This window comes from Trichogramma pretiosum, unplaced genomic scaffold, assembly GCF_000599845.2.
Source record: "Trichogramma pretiosum strain Unisexual culture from Peru unplaced genomic scaffold, Tpre_2.0 scaffold64, whole genome shotgun sequence".
NCBI lineage: Eukaryota > Metazoa > Arthropoda > Insecta > Hymenoptera > Trichogrammatidae > Trichogramma > Trichogramma pretiosum.
Genome location: NW_019641692.1, coordinates 1,001,674 through 1,022,495, shown reverse-complemented (window position 1 = coordinate 1,022,495; position 20,822 = coordinate 1,001,674). Strand labels below are relative to the sequence as shown.

The 20,822-nt window shown below is 36.5% G+C and overlaps 3 protein-coding genes across 3 annotated transcripts; 1 reads left to right on the top strand and 2 right to left on the bottom strand.

The window, feature by feature from the left end:
* Nucleotides 1-789: 789 nt before the first annotated feature.
* On the bottom strand, nt 790-2,077 carry LOC106655948. Its single transcript, XM_014376557.2, has 4 exons — nt 1,832-2,077; nt 1,647-1,761; nt 894-1,576; nt 790-811 (listed from the first exon to the last, which is right to left on the bottom strand). The coding sequence occupies exons 1-4, from the start codon at nt 1,855-1,857 to the stop codon at nt 790-792; spliced, it is 846 nt and encodes a 281-aa protein (XP_014232043.1). The 5' UTR covers nt 1,858-2,077.
* A 4,848-nt stretch (nt 2,078-6,925) lies between these two features.
* LOC106656128 lies at nt 6,926-9,121 on the top strand. Its single transcript, XM_014376814.2, has 2 exons — nt 6,926-8,323; nt 8,462-9,121. Exons 1-2 carry the CDS (start codon nt 7,066-7,068, stop codon nt 9,007-9,009), a joined length of 1,806 nt encoding a protein of 601 aa, XP_014232300.1. The 5' UTR covers nt 6,926-7,065; the 3' UTR covers nt 9,010-9,121.
* A 518-nt stretch (nt 9,122-9,639) lies between these two features.
* Nucleotides 9,640-12,592, bottom strand: LOC111694310 (zinc finger protein OZF-like). The gene is made up of 3 exons (XM_023461910.1): nt 12,379-12,592; nt 11,055-12,219; nt 9,640-9,808 (listed from the first exon to the last, which is right to left on the bottom strand). Exons 1-3 carry the CDS (start codon nt 12,590-12,592, stop codon nt 9,640-9,642), a joined length of 1,548 nt encoding a protein of 515 aa, XP_023317678.1.
* Nucleotides 12,593-20,822: the final 8,230 nt, after the last annotated feature.

Genomic DNA, 20,822 nt, shown 5'->3' with positions numbered 1-20,822 from the left:
CAAGTTGTCGACGTTTTTAAATATTAGCTATCGTTAGGAATTTCGGAATAATGCCAATTCCGAGCCTCTGAAAAAGTAATGGATGACCTCGAAAATGCTAATATAATTTGGTGACATTTATGACTTGAAAAAACTATCGTGGCAGCAGGGTAAAAACTGTTTCACGATTCGATTATAAAAAATGGCATGATATACGAATTTATAATTTGCGCGGCGATTTAGTTGATATGCAGAGTTAATATTTGAGTTATTATATACGAAAGGTGAGTAAAAGATTTACACGATATTGATAAAATATTTTATTATTCTTCACAAAATTAGAGGATATCCGGGTGAAAGATTTTTCCAAATTACATGGGATAGGAAGTCAAATGTCTCTGGACAAATCTCGCGCTCTTAAGGTTATGTACTTTCAATTCAATTAACAATTATGTACTTTCATTATGTGATTTTTGAGAGTACCTTTGTATGAAAATGATTTGCGACAAACGTCACACTCGAAGGGTTTGATTCGATTATGTACTGCATTCACGTGACGTTTGAAATCACTGTTCAGTCCAAATGATTTGTGACAAACGTCACACTCAAAGGGTTTACTTCGTTTATGAACTGTCTTTTTATGCCTTTGAAAATGACTGTTATATCCAAATAATTTTTGACAAATATCACATTCGAAGGGTTTGATTTGATCATGAACAGCACTTGTATGTTTATTGAGATCACTTTTTTGTCCAAATGATTTGTGACAAATATCACATTCAAAAGATATGCTACGATCATGAACTATTTTTATGTGAATTTTAAGGTGACCCTTTTGTCCAAATGATTTATGACAAATTTCACATTCAAAGGGTTTGCTACGATCATGTAAAACATTTATGTGATTTTTGAGCGTATTTTTGTATCGTAATGATTTGAGACAAATATGACATTCGAAGGATTTGATATGATTATGTACTGTATTTATGTCCTTGTTGAGATTACTTTTATATTCAAATGATTTCTGACTAATATCACAATTATATGGTCTATTAATCTTGTGAGCTTCGTTGACCTGTCTTTTTATACTCATTTCTCCTTTATATGTTTTTCGGCTTATTTTATAATCATAAGATAATTTGGTTTCAAATGTTTCGCGTAATTTTTTCACATCTTTCAATTCTCCAAACTTCAATGGGGGATTTACTTGAAATCGGCAATTATTATCATAATCGAACTGTTTTTTAATCAAAATTATAAGATCTTTATCTTTCAAATTACTAGTCTGAACTTGGTTTTCAATTTTCACAATAGATGAATAACTTTGATACTCCGTTTTGCTGATGATGGTTGTCGCAGACTTCGGTTCAAGTTTCACATCTTTGCACTCAATATCAATGAATATACTTTCATTCTCGTGAATAATATGGTTTTCTTTTTCAATTTTCACAACGGATGGAAAATTTTGTCCCTTAGATTTGCAGGTGTTTGTCGAAAGAGACGTTGGTTCAGATTGAGCATTTTTGCATTTAAAATCTACGAATATTTTGTCACTTAATTTTTCTTTTAACGACGTAACCTCAGTTATGGGATTTACCTACAGTTAAAATTGAGTAATAGTTTTTGATAGTGAAAAAGTTGAACTTAATTCAAATTATTTAGCCCACCGATAATTCGTAGAATGGCAATTTATCAAAGTGTTTTACTTCACAAGAATCCACTGAATCATGAATATAATCGTCGTCTGCATCGGTCCAAGTATCGTTCGGCTCTTCCTTCACCCTAAAAAAGATAAAAATCTTATGAAGCGATCGCTTGAAAAATAATCATAGCATGAACAAAAGTTACACACCTAACTGTGTTTTCTCTGCTTTCCATCTGTGCTTTGTTACATGTATTCACTATGAACTTTTAAAATCTTGAAAATGTTAGAGGTTATGTGCCTCGACTAACCAACACTGTTCCTTGATACAACCGATTTGTAAACACTCAGTTACTGCAAGAATTTAGCTCCCTGCTAGCAACTGATTGCACCACTCACTCGAATATTCGCGATCGGATATCCCGTGATTGTGATAGCTTCTTGGCAATAATTTCTTTCACCACCGTCGTCTGGCCAGTTATCTATCACGATACATTATATACTATCACCCAAATACCGTTGAAACTACTTCAAAATTGCAAGGAAAATATCATTTATGCAGGCGCCCGATACTTACACATACTTGCGACGTAAGGCGGAGAAACATTTACGCAAACGATAAAATGATTCATATACATTTTTATGTATATTTTGAAATATTTTTAAATTATAACAATATTATATTTTATAAATCATTAATGTCCAATTTTTTATTATAATATATTAACAAATTATTGTATTAGTTTTTATTACTTTTTACAATTATTATTTTCGTTATTTTTTTTATATTTGAGTATTGTTGACATTTTTTTTATTTTGGAACTTGTAATTATTCCACTTAATTAACAATTTCGACAAACCATTCGAATGGAGCTTTCTCAAGCAAGTCTTAAGAATATTGAAAACTATCGAAAATAATTTCAATACCCAAAAATAGCAAGAAATAACTGAATAAGCGAGAGAGAACGCACTGATTGCCACTTGAGCATAACTTTCAACGTGAATTTTAACAATGAAAATATGAAATAGTATTGTCTACTAGAGGTGCTGTGGTAAACCCTACGACTCTCAGCAACACAAGTTACTATTATAGATATTTTGGTAAAATCCACTTGATATCTTAATAATGGTACTGTTTACTACAAAAATAATGAGTCAACTTTACAAGTCGATAATATTGTCTTGCGCTTGTACTATTAACTTAAGTAACCATTACCAGCGTCGGGTTATGGGGCATGCCAATCAAGGTACACAATATTGGTGCACCTCCTGATCGATACTTTGCCTCTGGTCGATCATTGATTAAAGAAAATTTTTGGGATCAGTTTTTTAGGGATGGTATGGGCTCTGAAACTGTGGCCTTCTAGAGTTTAATCAATGTTTTTTATGTAAACTCGATGTTTGTCAAATATTGTTTTAGTATTACTTTTTTGTAAATGGTACGAAAAATTATTAGAAGGAATCATTGCTAAGTTAGAATTTTAAATTGTTTTAAATACTTAAAGTATACACAGATAGATTTGTAACTTGATGGTAAACAATATAATCATAAACAATTTGACATGGTCTCTCGACACACTAATCATGTTTATAGTAATAATAAATTAGTTTGAATATTATCTTTTCCGATGAAACAGGCCATAATACCTAGAGATAAATTTTACTCATTCGATTTCCGTGGCTCTAAATAGATTGATTCGTCATTTGATTTAGGATAAAAAATGGAGAAAAGCGAAAAGATATCCGAGGAAGTTGTCTCAAGAGATAATTTAAGTGAACACGACATTGCTGTTTCAGATGACAAAAAATATGTTTGTGATATTTGTCAGGAAGCATTTACTCAAGAATTAAGCATGACAGCACATAAAGAAACAATTCATAATGAAAAAAATGATTACACGTGTGACAAGTGCGAGAATAAATTTGAGTTCCGAAGTCATTTGAGTAGACACCAAATATCGGTACACAAAAGCCGTAAAGATTTTTCATGTGACCAGTGCGAGAAAAAATTTGTAAAAAAATCGAGTTTGTCTACACACCAAAAATTAGTACACAAAAATCGAAAAGATTTCTCATGCAACAAGTGCGAGAAAAATTTTGAAAATAAATCAACGTTACTTAAGCACAATAAGATATTCCACGAAGTTTTTAAATCTTTCTTATGTGAGAAATGTGCGAAGAGATTTGGAAATAAACAGAGTTTGTCCTTACATGTAAAAACAGTACATGATGGTCAAAAACATTTGTTAAAGCACCAAAGGACAGAACACGAAGGTGTGAAAAATTTGACATTTGATATTTTCAAGCAGAAATTGGGACATAAGTCCAATTTCCTCTTTCATCAAAATACAATCCACAAAAGTCACAAAAGTCGCAATGATTATGAATGCGACAAATGCAAGAAGAAATTTGCAAAAAAATCAAATTTACTTTTACACCAGAGGACCGTACACGACGGTTTCAAAGATTATGCATGCGACAAGTGTGAGAATAAATTTGGACAAAAATCGTTATTGATCAGACACCAAAGAATAGTCCACGAAGGTCGCAAAGATTTCGCTTGCGACCAGTGCGAGAAGAAATTTGGATATAAATGGAATTTGCTCTCTCACCAAATGACAGTACACAAAAATCATAAAGATTACACATGCGACAGGTGCGAGAAGACATTTGGACATAAACGACATTTGCTCCTACACCAAAATAGAGTCCACGAAGGTCACAAAGATTTCACATGTGACGAGTGCGAAAAGAAGTTTGGATACAAAGCAGATTTGTTGAGACATCGAAGGATAGTCCACGATGATCGCAAAGATTACCAATGCGACAAGTGCGAGAAGAAATTTGGGACTGGAAGCAATTTAATAAAACACCTAAATACAGTCCATGAAAAAAGCAAAGATCACGCATGCGACAAGTGCGAGAAGAAATTTGGACATAAACAGTCATTACTTTTACACCAAAAGACGGTCCATGAAAAACGCAAAGATTACCCATGTGACAATTGCGAGCAAGAATTTGCACACAAATCTAGTTTATTTGCGCATCAAAAGGCAATACACCGAGGTCAAAAAGATTATGAGTGCGACAGATGCGAGAGAAAATTTGCACAAAAATCGCGTTTGCTCTTTCACCAAAACGTAGTCCATGAAGGTCGCAAAGATTACACATGTGATAAATGCGAAAAAAAGTTTGGGTATAAACAGTATTTTCTTATCCACCAAAAAGCAGTCCACGAAAGTCGTAAAGATTTTGCATGCAACTATTGCGAAAAGAAATTTGGCGTTCAAAATTCTTTGAGTAGACACGAAAAAACAGTTCATGAGAGTCGCAAAGATTACATATGCGGCAAATGCGAGAAGAAGTTTGGACAAAAAGAGCATCTGCTCATTCATCAAAGAACAGTTCACGAAGGTTGCAAAGATTACGTATGCAACAAGTGTGAGAAGAAATTTGGAGTAAAATCGCAATTGGATAGACATAAGAGGATAGTACACGAAGGTCGCAAAGATTATGAATGCGACAAGTGCGAGAAGAAGTTTGGACAAAAAGAACATCTGCTCATTCATCAAAGAACAGTTCACGAAGGTCAAAAAGATTACGCATGCGACAAATGCGAGCAGAAGTTTGGACAAAGATCGATTTTACTTCGGCACCAAAAGAAAATTCACGAAGGTTTCAAAGATTACGTACATGACAAGTGCATTTAAAAAATTCGCACACAAACCGAGTTTACTTTTGCACCAAAAGACGATGTACTAAGGTCATAAAGATAATATATGCGACAAGTACGAGCAGAAATTTTTGTTAGTTCTGAAAAGAAATTGAGAAAAAAATCGTATTTGTTCAGTTACGAAAAAAGTTTTTTCAAAAAACAATACACGATGGTCACAATGATTACAAATGCCACAATTTCGAGAAGAAATGATGATTGACAATTGTAAATATGTATTGGTACTTAACATAAGTTTTTTCTTAACTTTCAAAAAAAATTATGCTAAAATGATTGTGTTACATGAACCTCGTGTATTAAATTATCATTATACCCTCGTACATGTCGTTGTGGTGTTTTATTTGTGAACCAGAATTGTCGTTCTGCCAATTACTACTCTCCGTTAATTTTTTTTGATACTTGGTTTCAATGAAACAGTCAGCCAAGAGTTTTTTCACTTATTGTTTGTTCGAAATCGTAAATTCATCGAGAATTTAGTTGGCTACTGAATTTTTGATCACATAATAAAATCACGACCCTGAATTAATTAAACGTGGATTAGTGAAAGGTTTCAATGAGTTTATTAATATTTAAATTTATTAATAAATAACAATATGTTCTTATTAAAAAACCAACGTAAAAACCATGTAAAATTAATTTAAACAAAAAAAATGCTTTTCTATTTGTTCAAAATTAGTAAAGTTCTCATAATTGTTTTATAATTTTCTTAATACTTTTGACAATCCAAAATATAATATTAATTTTTTTTCAATTGTATGAGTCGTAAATGAAACTTTTCGTGGAGGCGACATTTTTTTGAATACTCCACTGATCATTACTAGTACTTATAGTGCTGAGAACGATTTTATATTTTGAGTTTATATTTAGTGAAAATAGTTTAAAACTGTCATCTATTGAATTACCAGTTCAAACTTTAAACTGTAAAATGCTTTAATGTATTTTATTGCAAAAAAATTGATCAGGGAAAGGGACGATGAAATTACACTTTCGGTCCTTTCATATGCAATGGATATTAGATAATCAAATCACCAGAGATGAAACTTCAGAATCCTCGATTAAATTTTCTTTCAGAAATTCCATTTAACGTTTTTGGATTTTTCAAGTGAATTTTTTTTATTGAATCTTCTACTGGTTTGGACTTCAATAAAATTATAAATTCATGAAGGTGTACCGCTTGCCGTTTTGCCGAATTCACACTTTTTTGCAGCTGTGAGCTTAAGCTACGAACGGAACCATAATCGCTCCTCGTAACAAGAGTTTTAATTTTGAAATTGAATTGATAACTTGCTTGATTTTTAATTTTTTGTTGAAATTCAAATTTATGTGCTGTTCTTAAACAGTATTTTATCAATGTTTAACTTTAATTAAATTTGTCAACATACTCGAATTTTCCTTTTTTTGTCAAAGCTCCGCGATTCCGCAAACGAAATTAGTCAAGAATTATTTGTATCGGTCGACAATGTAGAGCAAATGAAAAATTAGCGCCACTCGCGCGTCAAAGTTTAACCAAGCGTCGACTAGCTTCGCGGGCTCGTCGAAACAGCTCGCGATGAGAAGGACCGACCGAATGTAAATATTTTTCTATCGTCGCTGAAACAGACGAAAAGTTCACTGCTCGCACGCGCACACAGTCTCGACTCAATTGCCGAAGTTACAACGATCGCGCGATCAAGAGAGAAAAAGATCGTGTACCCGCGCGCGCCTGTCAAAAATGCCGAAACCCGGATCTAAAAAGAAGAGCGGCAAAAATGCCTCCTACCCGAGAGCGGATCGCGTCTACATCACGATGTGTCAAAAATTGAAAGACGATCCGGCGGTGGTCGGGCACGACCTGCTCGGCAACTTCAACGCTCTGGACGAGCTCGACATCAACTGGATCCTGACGAAGGCCTGCGAGGACAGTCAGCTCAAGGTCCTCAACTTCGTGCTGTTCCGCAGAAAGAAGAAGAAGCTCGTGCTGCCCGAGTTCTGCTTGACGGCGCTCCACATAGCCGCGAAGAACGACCAGCTGGATTACTTCGATATGCTGCTCGACATCTACGACACGACGGTGAATCACAAGGACCCGGTGAGCGGCTTCAGCCACTTTCAGGCGGCCTGCAAGATCGGCCACTCGCGCCTGGCCCACCAACTGCTCGATCTCGGCATCCACGAGGATCTGAATCGCGTGGCCTTCGTCCTGACGGGAGCCAGGCCCGATGCAAACCTGCTGGACATCGTGCTGGCCAGCGGAGTCCCGGTCGATCTCACCGACGAGGACGGAGCCACCCTGCTCAGCAGCTTTTGCCGTCGGATAGGCTCGTCTGGCATCGTCGTCACCGACGACTCACACCTGGCCTGCCAGGGCGTGATCAAGGTCCTCATCGGGCACGGGGCCAACGTCAATTTCCGCACCCCTAGGACAAATATCTCGCCCATCCAGTCTCTCTATTTTTCCGGCATCAGCGAAGGAGATCTGCAGCTGGACATGCTCAAGATACTGCTGGACTACGGTGCCGACGTGGACCATCGCGACAACTTCGAGGAGACCATCATGCACTACGTGCTGCGCCGCGAGTACAGCCCGCAGCTTTACGGAAAAGAGTTCGAGGTGCCGCGCCGCGACCCCCACGTCTCGGACGTGCTGTATCTGCTCGTCGAAGACTTCAAGGCCGACGTCAACGTCGCGAACAACGCGCGCGAGACGCCGCTCTGTTTGGCCGTGTCCACCTGCAACCGGGAGGCGGTCGAGACGCTGCTGGAGCTCGGGGCCGATCCCAGCTGGGTCACCTTCCAGCATTTCTATCTCGAGCCGAACAACGAGCATCTGAGGAATCTGGAGATGGCGCAGAACTTGCTGGACATCGTCGAGCTTCTGCGGGCCAAGGGCTTTCAGCTGGACGCGCGGCACGAGGTCAGGATTTTGAGATTTTTGCTGGGATTCCCGACGACCCACGACTACTTTACGCTGCGCTACGTAGTGCCTCTAGGTAACTTTTTTTCAGACATTACACGAGTAAGATTCAGAATTTGAATTTGTGCACCTCAAGCAAATAGCAAACGTATGATATTGCTATAATTAATAATGAAACGTACGATTTCTCTTTACGCATACTTGCGTCGAGCAGCGCCGAGCGTGTCGTTTATAAAGAGCCACTGCAGAGCGTCGATGTACCTCGAGCACGAGTTAGGTCCGGTGTACAACGCCGTCGTCAACTACGCGAGAATCGTCGAGCTCGGCAACATGTACCTGGGCGATCGCGCCAAGGAGATCCTCGGCAGCCTCGTGGAAGAATTGCAGACTCTGTACGACGAGAAGAGCGTCACGGGCTCGTCCATGGAGCCGTTGATGAAGGAGTCGAGGAGGATATACGGCGACCTGTGCCGCGCCGCCGAGCCCTACTTCGAGGACGAGCTGGGCCGAGCGCGCAAGCACATGATCAAGGACAAGGTTTCGCTGATCGACGTCTGCGCCTTTCCTCCGAGCGAGGCCTACAAGCTGCTGGAGGACTCGGACTGGCAGAGCATAGTGTTCTCGGAAACCTTTGACAAAGATTACGTCTTCTTTGGGCCGGTGATCAAGGGCTACTTGACGAGGGCACTGGCCAAGAAATTCTTCGACGAGGTGTCGGACAAAACCGCCGCGACGGTGTTGGAGGACAAGTATTTTGTGTGAACGATCGTAAGAGAGAGTGTTTCGTACGTACTTTTGATATGTATATTTATGTAATTTGACTCTCATTATTGTAGAAAAAATTCAACAGACAATTCAAGAAAAATTGAATTTGAATAAATTTATTCTCTTACGCATAGCATATTTTTATATAATTATTATCATAAAAATAATCATCAATTTAATTTGAATATCGAGAGATTGTACGAGAGATCTGAGCTTGTGTATGGTAACTTGTACGTGGGAGAATGGAGTTAGAGGTAAGAGGGGCCTTTTAATTTTCTTGCGCAATATACGTAAAGATGAAGATGATTTGCAAGCATCTACAATATGTAAATCATCACATCCTTAAGACCAAAAATGGTTTGCTTGTCGAAAATTATACGTCTTTGATAGAATTCATTTCTATTTAATTATCATTTATTGACTTTTTTTATTTTTAAATGTCCATTATAAGCCTGAATAATGTCTCCGTATAATTGTCAATAATTAGAAATGGAAAAAAAATGATCTACAAAAGATATCTAAAAAATTGTCAAGGACGAGGCAATAAATGTAAAAAATATTTTTTTAATTTTCTGAAAACGGGCATCGTACGACCAGAACGAAGAGATTTCTCTAGTACTGCTTCCTTCAAATTGGATTTGCTGCTAATTTTTTTCGGCGGAAGCGTCTCATCGAATTCATGAGGTTCTTCCTTTCGGGTAAGCGCGCCAAAACAGCACCGTCTAAACCATGAAGCTCGCTTCGGAGTATCAGAGACAGCGACTCGCCTGGATGCTCTTCGGCTCTCCTCTTTAACCTGTGCGAGCATAACGCGCATCCATATGCTATCCATATACAGCGTGCGCCGAGTCATAAAAACGCAAATCGTACCTAATTTTCACTATCACAGCCCTGCATTCTTCCGGATCGGGAGGGTGTATGTGTTCCGATTGTTCGGGGCCTTTGAGGAGCTCGAGGTTGTTCGTGCCACGTACGGGGATCGTAATAGCTCGAGCCGCGCACACTCGATCTCGAAGCCTATTGCATTCCCAATATGTTTTTCCTTTCGCTTTTTTCGATCGCACATATACGTAGCCACCGAATAATAATTTAGTACCTAAATTTACAGGAGTTTCTCCCATTTTAACCGTTGCCGAATACCCGTTGTTTAATACTGATAAAAATATCATCATAGTAATGAATGTAGGCACAATAAATAAACATGTACTGTGATCATTCATTCGTGAGAATTTAAAATCATTAAAACCGCATTGAAATTGTATTGAAAGTATCATTCATCTAAAAGGACAATTAGCGTACAACCACGAGTGAACCAATGCAACTCTCGAGAAAACTTTCATTTGCGACTCACGCAATTAAAAGAGAATTAATGTAAGATTTTGGATTCTTGAAAGTACTAGGAAAAGGAAAGAACAATTATGAGAGCCGTTACTAATTTTAAAAAAATATAGAAAACATGTTTTGGTTGAAATTAAATTGTTAAATAATTTTCACGTACGTAAAAAGTTATTGTTATCGACAGTGAACGAAGCTGTAATGATAGTTAAACGCCTGATGTTCGGGTCGGACTAAATCATTTAGGCAACATTTTTATTGAAATTTCAGAAAAAAACATATGTAAAAAAATCAATGCATTTTTACAATTGTCGATTATTATTTCTTCTCAAAATTGTTCGTCTTCGTGGACTGTCTGTTGGTGTAGAAGCAACGTATATTTGTGACCGAATTTTTTCTCGCACTCGTCACATTCATAATCTTTACGACCTTCGTGGACTACATGTTGATGGGAGAGCAAATTCGATTTTTTTGCAAATTTTCGCTCGCAATGATCACACGCGTAATCTTTGCGACCATCGTGAACTGTATTTTGGTGATTCAATAAATTCCATTTCAGACTGAATTTTTTTTCGCACTTGTTGCATTCAAAATCTTTACGATCATCATGTACTGTCTTTTGGTGTCTCATCAAATTGCCTCGTTCTCCAAATTTCTTTTCACACTTATCGCACGCGTGATCTTTGCGATCTTCGTGAACTGTCGTTTTGTGTTTAAACAAATCTGATTTATGACCAAATTTTTTTCCACACTGATCGCATGCATAATCTTTGCAATCTTCATGGGTTATCTTTTCATGTCTGATCAAATCTGACTTTTGTCTAAATTTTTTCTCGCACTTGTCGCATTCATGATTCTTTTGACCTTCATGAATTGTTTTAAAGTGTCTCATCATACTTCTTTGACTTCCAAATTTCCTTCTACACTTGTCGCAGGTGAAATCTTTACGGCTTTCGTGCACTGTTTTCAGATGGTCGAGCAAATTGTGTTTCTGTCCAAATTTACTATCACACTGGTCGCATGCATAATCTTTGCGACCTTCATGCACTGTCTTGTTGTGTTTAATCAGAATCCATTTATGTCCAAATTTCTTCTCACACTTGTCGCATTTATAATCCTTACGATTTTCGTGGGTTGTTTTTTGGTGTCTAATAAGATTTCCTCGTTTTCCAAATTTCCTTTCACACTTGTCGCATGCGTAATCTTGGCGACCTTCATGAACTGCTTTTTGGTGGTAAAGAACATGCTGTTTCGTTCCAAATTTTTTCTCACACTTGTCACATTTGTAATCTTTACGACCCTCGTGTACTGTTTTTTGGTGGCGGAGCAAATGTTGTTTTTGTCCAAATATCTTCTCGCACTTGTCGCATGGATAATCTTTGCGACTCTCATGGACTGTGGCTACGTGCACACGCAAAGTCGATTTTTGTCCAAATTTATTTTCACACTTGTCGCATGCATAATCTTTGAAACGGTCGTGTACGGTCCTCTGGTGCAAAAGCAAATGTGATTTTTTTCCAAATTCCTTCTGGCATTTGTCGCATTCATAATCTTTGCGACTTTTGTAAATTGTATTTTGATAAAAGAGGAAATTGGACTTATGTCCCAATTTCTGCTTTAAAATGTCACACGTCAAATTTTTCAGACCTTCGTGTACTCTCCTTTGGTGCTTTAAAAATTCCGATTTTTGTCCAAATTTTTTTTCACACCTATCGCAAGCGAAATCTCTCCCATCATCGTGTACTGTTTTTACATGTAAAAACAAACTCTGTTTATTTCCAAATCTCTTCGCACATTTCTCACATAAGAAAGATTTAAAAACTTCGTGGAATATCTTATTGTGCTTAAGTAACGTTGATTTATTTTCAAAATTTTTCTCGCACTTTTTGCATGAGAAATCTTTTCGATTTTTGTGTACTAATTTTTGGTGCGTAGACAAACTCGATTTTTTTACAAATTTTTTCTCGCACTGGTCACATGAAAAATCTTTGCGGCTTTTGTGTGATGATATATGGTGTCGGCTCAAATGACTTCGGAACTCAAATTCTTCTTCAGACTTGTTACAAGCAAAAAATTTTTGTTCTTTGTGAATTTTGTCTCTATGTGCTGTTATGCTTGATTCTTGTGTAAATGCTTCTTGACAAATATCACAAACATATTTTTTGTCATCTGAAACAGCAATGTCGTGTTCGCTTAAATTGTCTCTTGAGACAACTTCCTTGGATTTCTTTTCACTTTTATCCATTCTGTATCCTAAATTAAACGATGGACTTTTCTATTTAGTACTAGGGATGAGTTAAATGTATCTATTTCGTATTATGGCTTGTTTCAACGGCAAAGACAACATTCAAACTAATTTGTTTTTATTGTAGACATGATGAATGTGTCGAGAGACTGTGTCAAAATCAATTATGATGGTATTGTTTACAATAAAGTTACTGATTTATCTATTTATATTTACAATTTCATTTATCGTCTCGTCTCTCGTAGGAGAAATATTGTTTACAATGAAGTTAGCTAGCTTAAGGTCAATTACTTCGAGAAATTGTCCTTCTAAAACGAAATACTTCTTAAAAAACTCTTGACAAATAACACCGAGTTTACGCAAATATAATTTAATATTTATTTAAAAATTTACCGCCACTCGCATAGGCAAGAATGGCGTGCTCCATAAACCGCCACTGGCACCAGCTGGGTTCTTTTTCTTGACCCACCTTCCCCGTGTAATTTTTATTTTTCATTCTATCTTTTAAGGCGATATCTTGATTGTGCCATCGAAATAAACGCGTTGTGATGATTCGTTAGATTGCATTGTATCGAGCGTTAGTTATTAAGAGGCCACATACGCTTTAAAACCCTTTTTATTACATTTAAAATAAATAGACTTAAAATAAAAATTGAGATTGGTCAACTTCTTACTATCCCTTTAAACAAAATATTTTCAGCCCTACATACAAGAAAAGTGTCTCTAAATTTACAGGAGGTCTCCTTGACAAATAAAATTTCAAATTAAATTGTATGACTACGTATCGTAACATTCAAGTTGAACCAATAACCTATTCAAGTTCCTGAAGGGCTCCATATGTTTGTTGCAACTATGCCTATGATCGCTACCCCGCTATAATTGTGAGAATATTGAAATAAAATGAAATAAAATTTAAAAAAATATAAGCTTTATGTGAATATTATAGTATATATCAGTTCATCGTCAAATTCATCCAAATATTTCACATGTTTGATCAATTCAGGGTCTGGATATTATTACATTAGGTTTATCAACTATCCAATAGCCAACCAATTAATCGTCTCAGTTCATAGTTTCGAACAAGACTAAAAAAAACTCTAGGCTGATCGAATTTGCATAAAAAGCTAGATGCCAAGTATACAAAAAATTAACAGAGAGTAGTAATTGGCAGAACGATAATTCTGGTTCAAAATTTGAACACCATAACGACAGTGTAAAAAAGTGTAATGATAGCTGACCGCCCGACGGTTAAGTAAGAAACAATTATTTCATAATTTTCATTGAACGTTCAGAAAAAATATATGTAAAATATCAATACATATTTACAATTGTCAATTATCATCTCTTCTCGAAAGTTTGGCATTCCTCACCTTTGCGACTTTCGTGGACTGTCTTTTCGTGTCTTATTAAATTGGATTGAACCCAAAATTTCTTTTCGCATTTGTCACATGTGTAATCTTTGCGACCTTCATGTACTGTTTTTTGGTGCACGAATAGATGCGATTTTTGTCCAAATTTCTTCTCGCATTTGTCACACGCGTAATCTTTGCGACCCTCGTGAACTGAATTTTGGTGATTCAATAAATTCGATTTCAGTCCAAATTTCTTTTCACATTTGTAACACGCGTAAGCTTTTTGACGTTCATGGACAATATTTTGATGTCTTTTCAAATTTCCCAAATCCCCAAATTTATTTTCACACTTGTCGCACGCGTAATTCTTTAGACCTTTATGTAATGTTCTTTGATGCTTCAACAGATCAGATTTACTTCCAATTTTCTTCTCGCACTTGTCACATGCAAAATCTTTTCGACCTTCGTGGACTGTTCTTTGGTGTCTGTGCAAATCTGATCTTTGTCCAAATTTCTGGTCGCACTTGTTGCATTCATAATTTTTTTGACCTTCATGAACTGTTTTTAAGTGTCTGATCATACTACTTTGATTGCCAAATTTCCTTACACACTTGTCGCATGGGAAATCTTTATGACTTTCATGCACTGTCTTTAGGTGTGATAATAAATGCCATTTTAGTCCAAATTTCTTCTCACACTTGTCGCATATATAATCCTTACAATTTTCGTGAATTATTTTTTGGTGCCTAATTAAGTTGCTTTGAACACCGAATTTCTTTTTGCATTTATCACATGCGTAATCTTTGCGACTTTCATGAACTGCTTTTTGGTGGTAAAGTAAACTCGATTTGTGTCCAAATGTTTGCTGGCATTTGTCACATGAGTAATCTTTGCGACCATCGTGTACTGTCCTTTGGTGGCGGAGCAAATGTTGCTTTTGTCCAAATTTCTTCTCGCACTTGTCGCATGGATTATCTTTGCGACTCTCATGGACTGTGGCTATGTGCACACGCAAAGTCGATTTTTGTCCAAATTTATTTTCACAATGGTCGCATGCATAATCTTTTCGACCTTCGTGCACTGTCTGTTGGTGTGAAAGCAAAGTCGATTTGAGTCCAAATTTCTTCTCGCATTTATCGCATGCAAAATCTTTTCGTCCTTCATGAACTGTTTTTTGATGTTGTCTCAAATTGCTTCGATCCCCAAATTTCTTTTCGCATTTGTCGCATCGATAATCTTTGCGACTCTCATGGACTGTGGCTATGTGCACACGCAAAGTCGATTTTTGTCCAAATTTATTTTCACACTTGTCGCATGCATAATCTTTGAAACGGTCGTGTACGGTCCTCTGGTGCAAAAGCAAATATGATTTATCGACGCTGTTAAGGAAGACTAGCACGTTTACATTTAAAAATGTATAGAAACGTGCTACTCTTCCTTAACAGCGTCGTTATTTTGTCCAAATTTCCTCTCACATTTCTCGCATTCATAAACTTTGCGGCTTTTGCCGATTGTATTTTGATGAGAGAGCAAATCGGATTGATGTCCCCCTTCGTGTACTGTCCTTTGGTGCTTTAACAAATCCGATTTTTGCCCAAATTTCTTTTCACACTTGTCACATGCGAAATTTTTCTGACCATCATGTACTGTTTTTACGTGTAAGAACAATCTCTGTTTATTTCCAAATCTCTTCGCACATTTTTCACATAAGAAAGATTTAAAAACTTCGTGGAATATCTTATTGTGCTTCAGTAACGTTGATTTATTTTCAAAATTTTTCTCGCACTTTTCGCATGAGAAATCGTTTCGATTTTTGTGTACTAATTTTTGGTGTGTAGACAAACTCGATTTTTTTAAAAATTTTTTCTCGCACTGGTCACATGAAAAATCTTTACGGCTTTTGTGTACCGATATTTGGTGCCTACTCAAATGACTTCGGAACTCAAATTGTTTCTCGCACTTGTCACATGAGTAATCTTTTTGCTCTTTGTGCATTGTGTCTTTATGTGCTGCCATGCTTGATTCTTGTGTAAATGCTTCCTAACAAATATCACAAACAATTTTTTTGTCATCTGAAACAGCAATGTCGTGTTCGCTTAAATTATCTCTTGAGACAACTTCCTCAGATTTCTTTCCACTTTTATCCATTTTGTATCCTAAATTAAACGATGGTATTTTCTATTTAGTGCTATCTATTTAGTAGTTACGGAAATTGAATGAGTAAAATGTATCTATTTTGTATTATGACTTGTTTTAACGGCTAAGATAATATTCAGACTAATTTGTTTTTATTGTAGACATAATCAATGTGTCGAGAGACTATCAAAATCAACTATGATCGTATTGTTTACAATAAAGTTACTGATTTATCTATTTATATTTACAATTTCACTTATCATCACGTCTCTCGTAGGAGAAATAATCAATGTCTATCAGAATATTTATCACTAACGCATGTTTGATCAAATCAGGATCAGGATATTATTTATCAAAAATCCGGTAGCCAACCAAATTATCACCCCAATCATAGTTTCGAACAAGAAGTGAAAAAAAACTCAGTTGATCGTTGCATGAAAAGAAAGAAAGCAATTATCCTAAAACTGAACGAACAGTAGTAATTAATGGTACTTGAAATCTGGTTCAAAAATGAAACACGCCGAAACAGTGTACAAAGCTGTAATTTTTATTAAAATTTTAGTAAAACATATTTGTACAAATATTTATACTTATTTACAATTCATCTTCATGAAATCTTTTTAGGTGTCCGAGCAAATGCACTTTTTGTGCAAATTTTTTATCGCATTTTTCGGATGAGTAGTATTTGCGATCTTCGTGAACTCTCTTTTGGTGCAAAAGCAAATCACATTTCAGTCAGAATTTTTTTTCGCATTTTTCGCATGCAAAATCTTTGCGACTTTTGTGGACTGTTTTTTTGTGCACGAACAAATGCGAACTTTTTCCAAATTACTTTTCGCATTTTTCACGTGCGAAATTTTTACGACCGTCGTGGACTGTCTTTTGGTGTTGGGTCAAATTCGATTGTTGTCCAAATTTTTTCTCACATTTGTTGCAGGCATAATCTATACGACCTTCGTGGACTGTTTTTTTGTGTCTACTCAAAGAATTTTGAAGGCCAAATTTCTTTTCGCAATAGTTGCATGCAAAATCTTTACGTCTTTCGTGGACTGCTTTTTGGTGGATAAGAAAATACTGTTTGTACCCAAACTTTTTTTCGCATATATCACATGTGTAATCTTTGCGACCTTCATGGACTGTCTTTTGGTGAAAGAGCAAATGCCCTTTTTGTGCAAATTTCCTCTCGCATCTGTCGCACTCATAATCTTTTTGACCTTCGTGTATTGTCTTTTGATGCATAAGTAAACTCGATTTGTGTGAAAATTTTTGCTTACAATTGTCACATGGGTAATCTTTGCGTTTTTCATGGACCGTCTTTTGGTGGAAAAGTAATGTCTGTTTATGTCCAAATTTCTTTTCGCACTTGTCGCATGCGTGATCTTTGCGTTTTTCATGGACTGTCTTTAGGTGTTTTATTAAATTGCTGTTAACCCCAAATTTCTTTTCGCATTTGTCACATGCATAATCTTTTTGATTTTGGTGCACTGTTTTTTGGTGCAAAAATAATTTCGATTTGAGTGCAAATTTTTTCTCGCAATTGTTACATATGTAATTTTTGTAACCGTGTACTTCCCTTTGATGCTTCAAAAAATTCGATTTTTGTTCAAACTTCTTTTTGCACTTGTCGCATGAGAAATTTTCGTGACCTTCGTGGACTGTATTTTGGTGAGAAAGCAAATTAACTTTTTGTCCGAATTTCTTTTCGAACTTGTCGCATATGAAATCTTTATGACCTTCGTGTACTATTCTTTGATGTCTATTCAATTTCGATTTTTCTCCAAATTTCGTTTTGCACTTGTCACATTCGTAGTCGTTGCGACCGTCGTGTACTCTATTTATGTGCAATTGCAAACTACGTTTATTTCCAAATCTTTTCGCGCACTTTTCACATAAGACATCTTTGAAAACTTCGTGGAATATCTTATTGTGCTTGAGTAAAGTTGATTTATTTTCAAATTTCCTCTCACACTTTTTGCATGTGAAATCTTCGCGATCGTCGTGGACCGATTTTTGATGGACAAACAAACTTGTTTGTTTCGAAAATTTTTTCTCGCACCTGTCGCATGGGTAATCGTTGCAGCTTTTGTGTTCTGATATTTGGTGTCTATTCAAATGACTTCGGAACTGAAATTTCTTCTCGCAATTATCGCACGCAAAAACTTCCTGTTCTTTGTGAACTGTGTCTTGCTGCGTTATCATGCTTGATTCTAGTGTAAATGCCTCCTGACAAATATTATCAATGTTTTGTTTGTCGTCCGAAACGACAATGTCGTGTCCACTTACGTTATATTTTGAAACGATTTCCTCGGATTTTTTGTCACTTGTATAATCCATTTTGAAACCTTAATCAAACGATTGATCTTTATTTGGTGTCACGGAAATTGATGAGTAAAATTGATGTATTTACCTGTTTCATCGGAGAAAACAACATTCAAGTTAATTTATTATTGATGAGCGCGCCTCGCGCTCCCTCTGGCAAGTATGACAGAGAGAGATCTGCGGCGTTACGAATTACGATACTCATATACACAGCATCGGCTTTTCTCGCTACCCGCGAATTATTACTGTAAACACGATCAGTGGGTGAAGAGGGCATGTCAAAATCGTTTATGATTTAATTGTTTACAATTAAAGTACCGATTTATCTGTTTATACTTAAAGTAATTGAAACAATTTAAAATCCTAGCTTAACGTTGAAATCTTCGAGGAGTTTTCGTTTTCGTCATTTTGTTACATTCAAAAAAAATCGTTGTAAAAACATTTTTTTTCAATTTCGAGGAGAGAGGTCCCCTTGATGTAATATAATATTTGAGTAATAAAATGAATTTGATTTACGAGGAAACGCGTGGAAAAACAAAATACTTACAAAGATTCTCGGTTTGTAGAGAATCTACAACTCGCTATGAAAGCGAGGACAGATCGTGGGTCTGCCGATCGATTAGTATTTTGATTATTTTTTTATTCTTTACAATTATTTTTCTTTGAGATACTTTTTCCGTATTAAAATTTAATTTTAAGGTTAAACAATTAAAAAATAATAACGAAACGAAATCAAAAATTACGTCTTACTCAGACGAGTTCACAAAGATCAATGTCGATCTCTGTTTTTTTACGACTTTCCTTTTTTTTTTCTTTTTCTTTGAAAATACATGAATTTAGGCGTAGTTCGTATCGACTCGAACAAAGAGTTCATTAACATTCATAATTTTTTTATTGAGTTTATACGTATTCACTTTAATCTAAACTTCAACTGCATTCAATAAGGTATTACATATTTTAAAATTGAATCCTCAGGTTCAATATTCATTTTCTCTAAATTATATTTATAGCTTTTTAAAACTCGTCGTCACCTCTTTACACATTGTTTTATGCAAAATATTTAATAATTCTCTATGTAACAATTTTTCTTTCATCCTGTCATCTGATATCAATTGTTATGTTCTAATCATAATTACTTATTATGGGGCATTTCTTTTCTCTATAAAAAATCCTAATAAATTTTCCTCTCAAAAATGATAATAATCACGAGCAAGGAAACTGGATTTCACGTTAGTATATTTATTGAAATACAGAAATATAATGTTTTACCAAAGTCTCTGTAAATTTTATCAAAAAATTTCGAATGAATATGAATTTTAGAGACCATGAAATATAGTCGCGTGTTCCATGATGTTTCGATACTTGCAAGATATTTTTCAAATAAACGTAATCTGATGTTGTTTTTTCGGATGTTGCGGTCATATTGTAACATAGGCGAGATACCACGAGTTCTATTTGAGTTTTGGGTTTTTTTCCTTCACTCCTCCGTCGTGTGCGAATTCGCCATGGAATAACCCAATAATTCCTTCCTCTCTCGATGATGCAACTCAATTATCATAGAATGGAAAATCTTTGGCGGGACCGTTTTTGATATTTTGCGAGGCGGCACGTCGCGCCTCACAATGCAACAAAGAGAAACGAGGGGGGCTCAAAAATATTTACATTTGGAATGCAAAAACACGTGCGCGTAAATATATCGTCACTCCGGCGAACGAGCGCATCCCGCGCAGCGTGAAAATCGATAAGAAGTTACCTGTAACAAAGTTAATATCGGCAACGGACTTTGCACGCGGCGGCACGTGTATCGGCTTTTCTTTCGCGCGCGGGGCTGTTTACCGGCACTCTATGACGTGTGAGCCACGAGGGCTTGCAAGCTCCTCTCTCCAATCTTCATACTCTCATACAAACACAGCTACGCGTTATTTTACGTTTTCAGCGTCGCTCTTTGTTCGGGCTCGATAATATACATAATACAAAAAATAAGCTTATAATACGACGACGATGATGATACGCAGCGGCAGCTGCCTCCCGTCCTCGTGTAGTGTGCGACTCTCGCGTGGACAGCCGCACGTATACACAGTCGGTCGCACGAGAGCGTCTGGCCTTTCTTTCTCTTTCTTTCTTTCTTCCCGCATGCGCGCGTGCGGGCGTGCCTCGGCTCGTTGGCTCTCGACTATGCGAAGTATCGCGCGATTTTATATATTTCATTTCACGGAGACGATCGCGTTTGGGCCGTTTCCGCGAAACCACTTCGTAGTCACGTAGTCACGAGAGAGGTGAAATAATCATCGCGTCGAGCGTGTAAAGTTACGAAAAAAAATAATTCCACTTGAAACGAGCTTCTGTGTGTCAGGAGGAATATGAAAGTACGAGAGCTTTTTAGGGTCGATTTACAAAAACATTGAATAATTGGTCAATGGTCA

Excerpts from the sequence above, each read along its gene's own strand:
- LOC106655948 (XM_014376557.2), bottom strand. The coding sequence starts at position 1,857 with ATGGAAAGCAGAGAAAACACAGTTAG. Across the intron at positions 1,762-1,831 it reads AGCAGAGAAAACACAGTTAG|GGTGAAGGAAGAGCCGAACG; the intron begins GTGTGTAACTTT and ends TATCTTTTTTAG. Across the intron at positions 812-893 it reads TCATTACGATACAAAAATAC|GGTCACCTTAAAATTCACAT; the intron begins GCTCAAAAATCA and ends TTTGGACAAAAG.
- LOC106656128 (XM_014376814.2), top strand. The coding sequence starts at position 7,066 with ATGCCGAAACCCGGATCTAAAAAGAAGAGCGGCAAAAATGCCTCCTAC. Across the intron at positions 8,324-8,461 it reads GCGCTACGTAGTGCCTCTAG|CGCCGAGCGTGTCGTTTATA; the intron begins GTAACTTTTTTT and ends TGCGTCGAGCAG.
- LOC111694310 (XM_023461910.1), bottom strand. The coding sequence starts at position 12,592 with ATGGATAAAAGTGAAAAGAAATCCAAGGAAGTTGTCTCAAGAGACAAT. Across the intron at positions 12,220-12,378 it reads AGAAGAATTTGAGTTCCGAA|ATTTTGAAAATAAATCAACG; the intron begins GTCATTTGAGCC and ends AGTGCGAGAAAA. Across the intron at positions 9,809-11,054 it reads TCAGATTTGTTTAAACACAA|GTTAAAGAGGAGAGCCGAAG; the intron begins AACGACAGTTCA and ends ATGCTCGCACAG.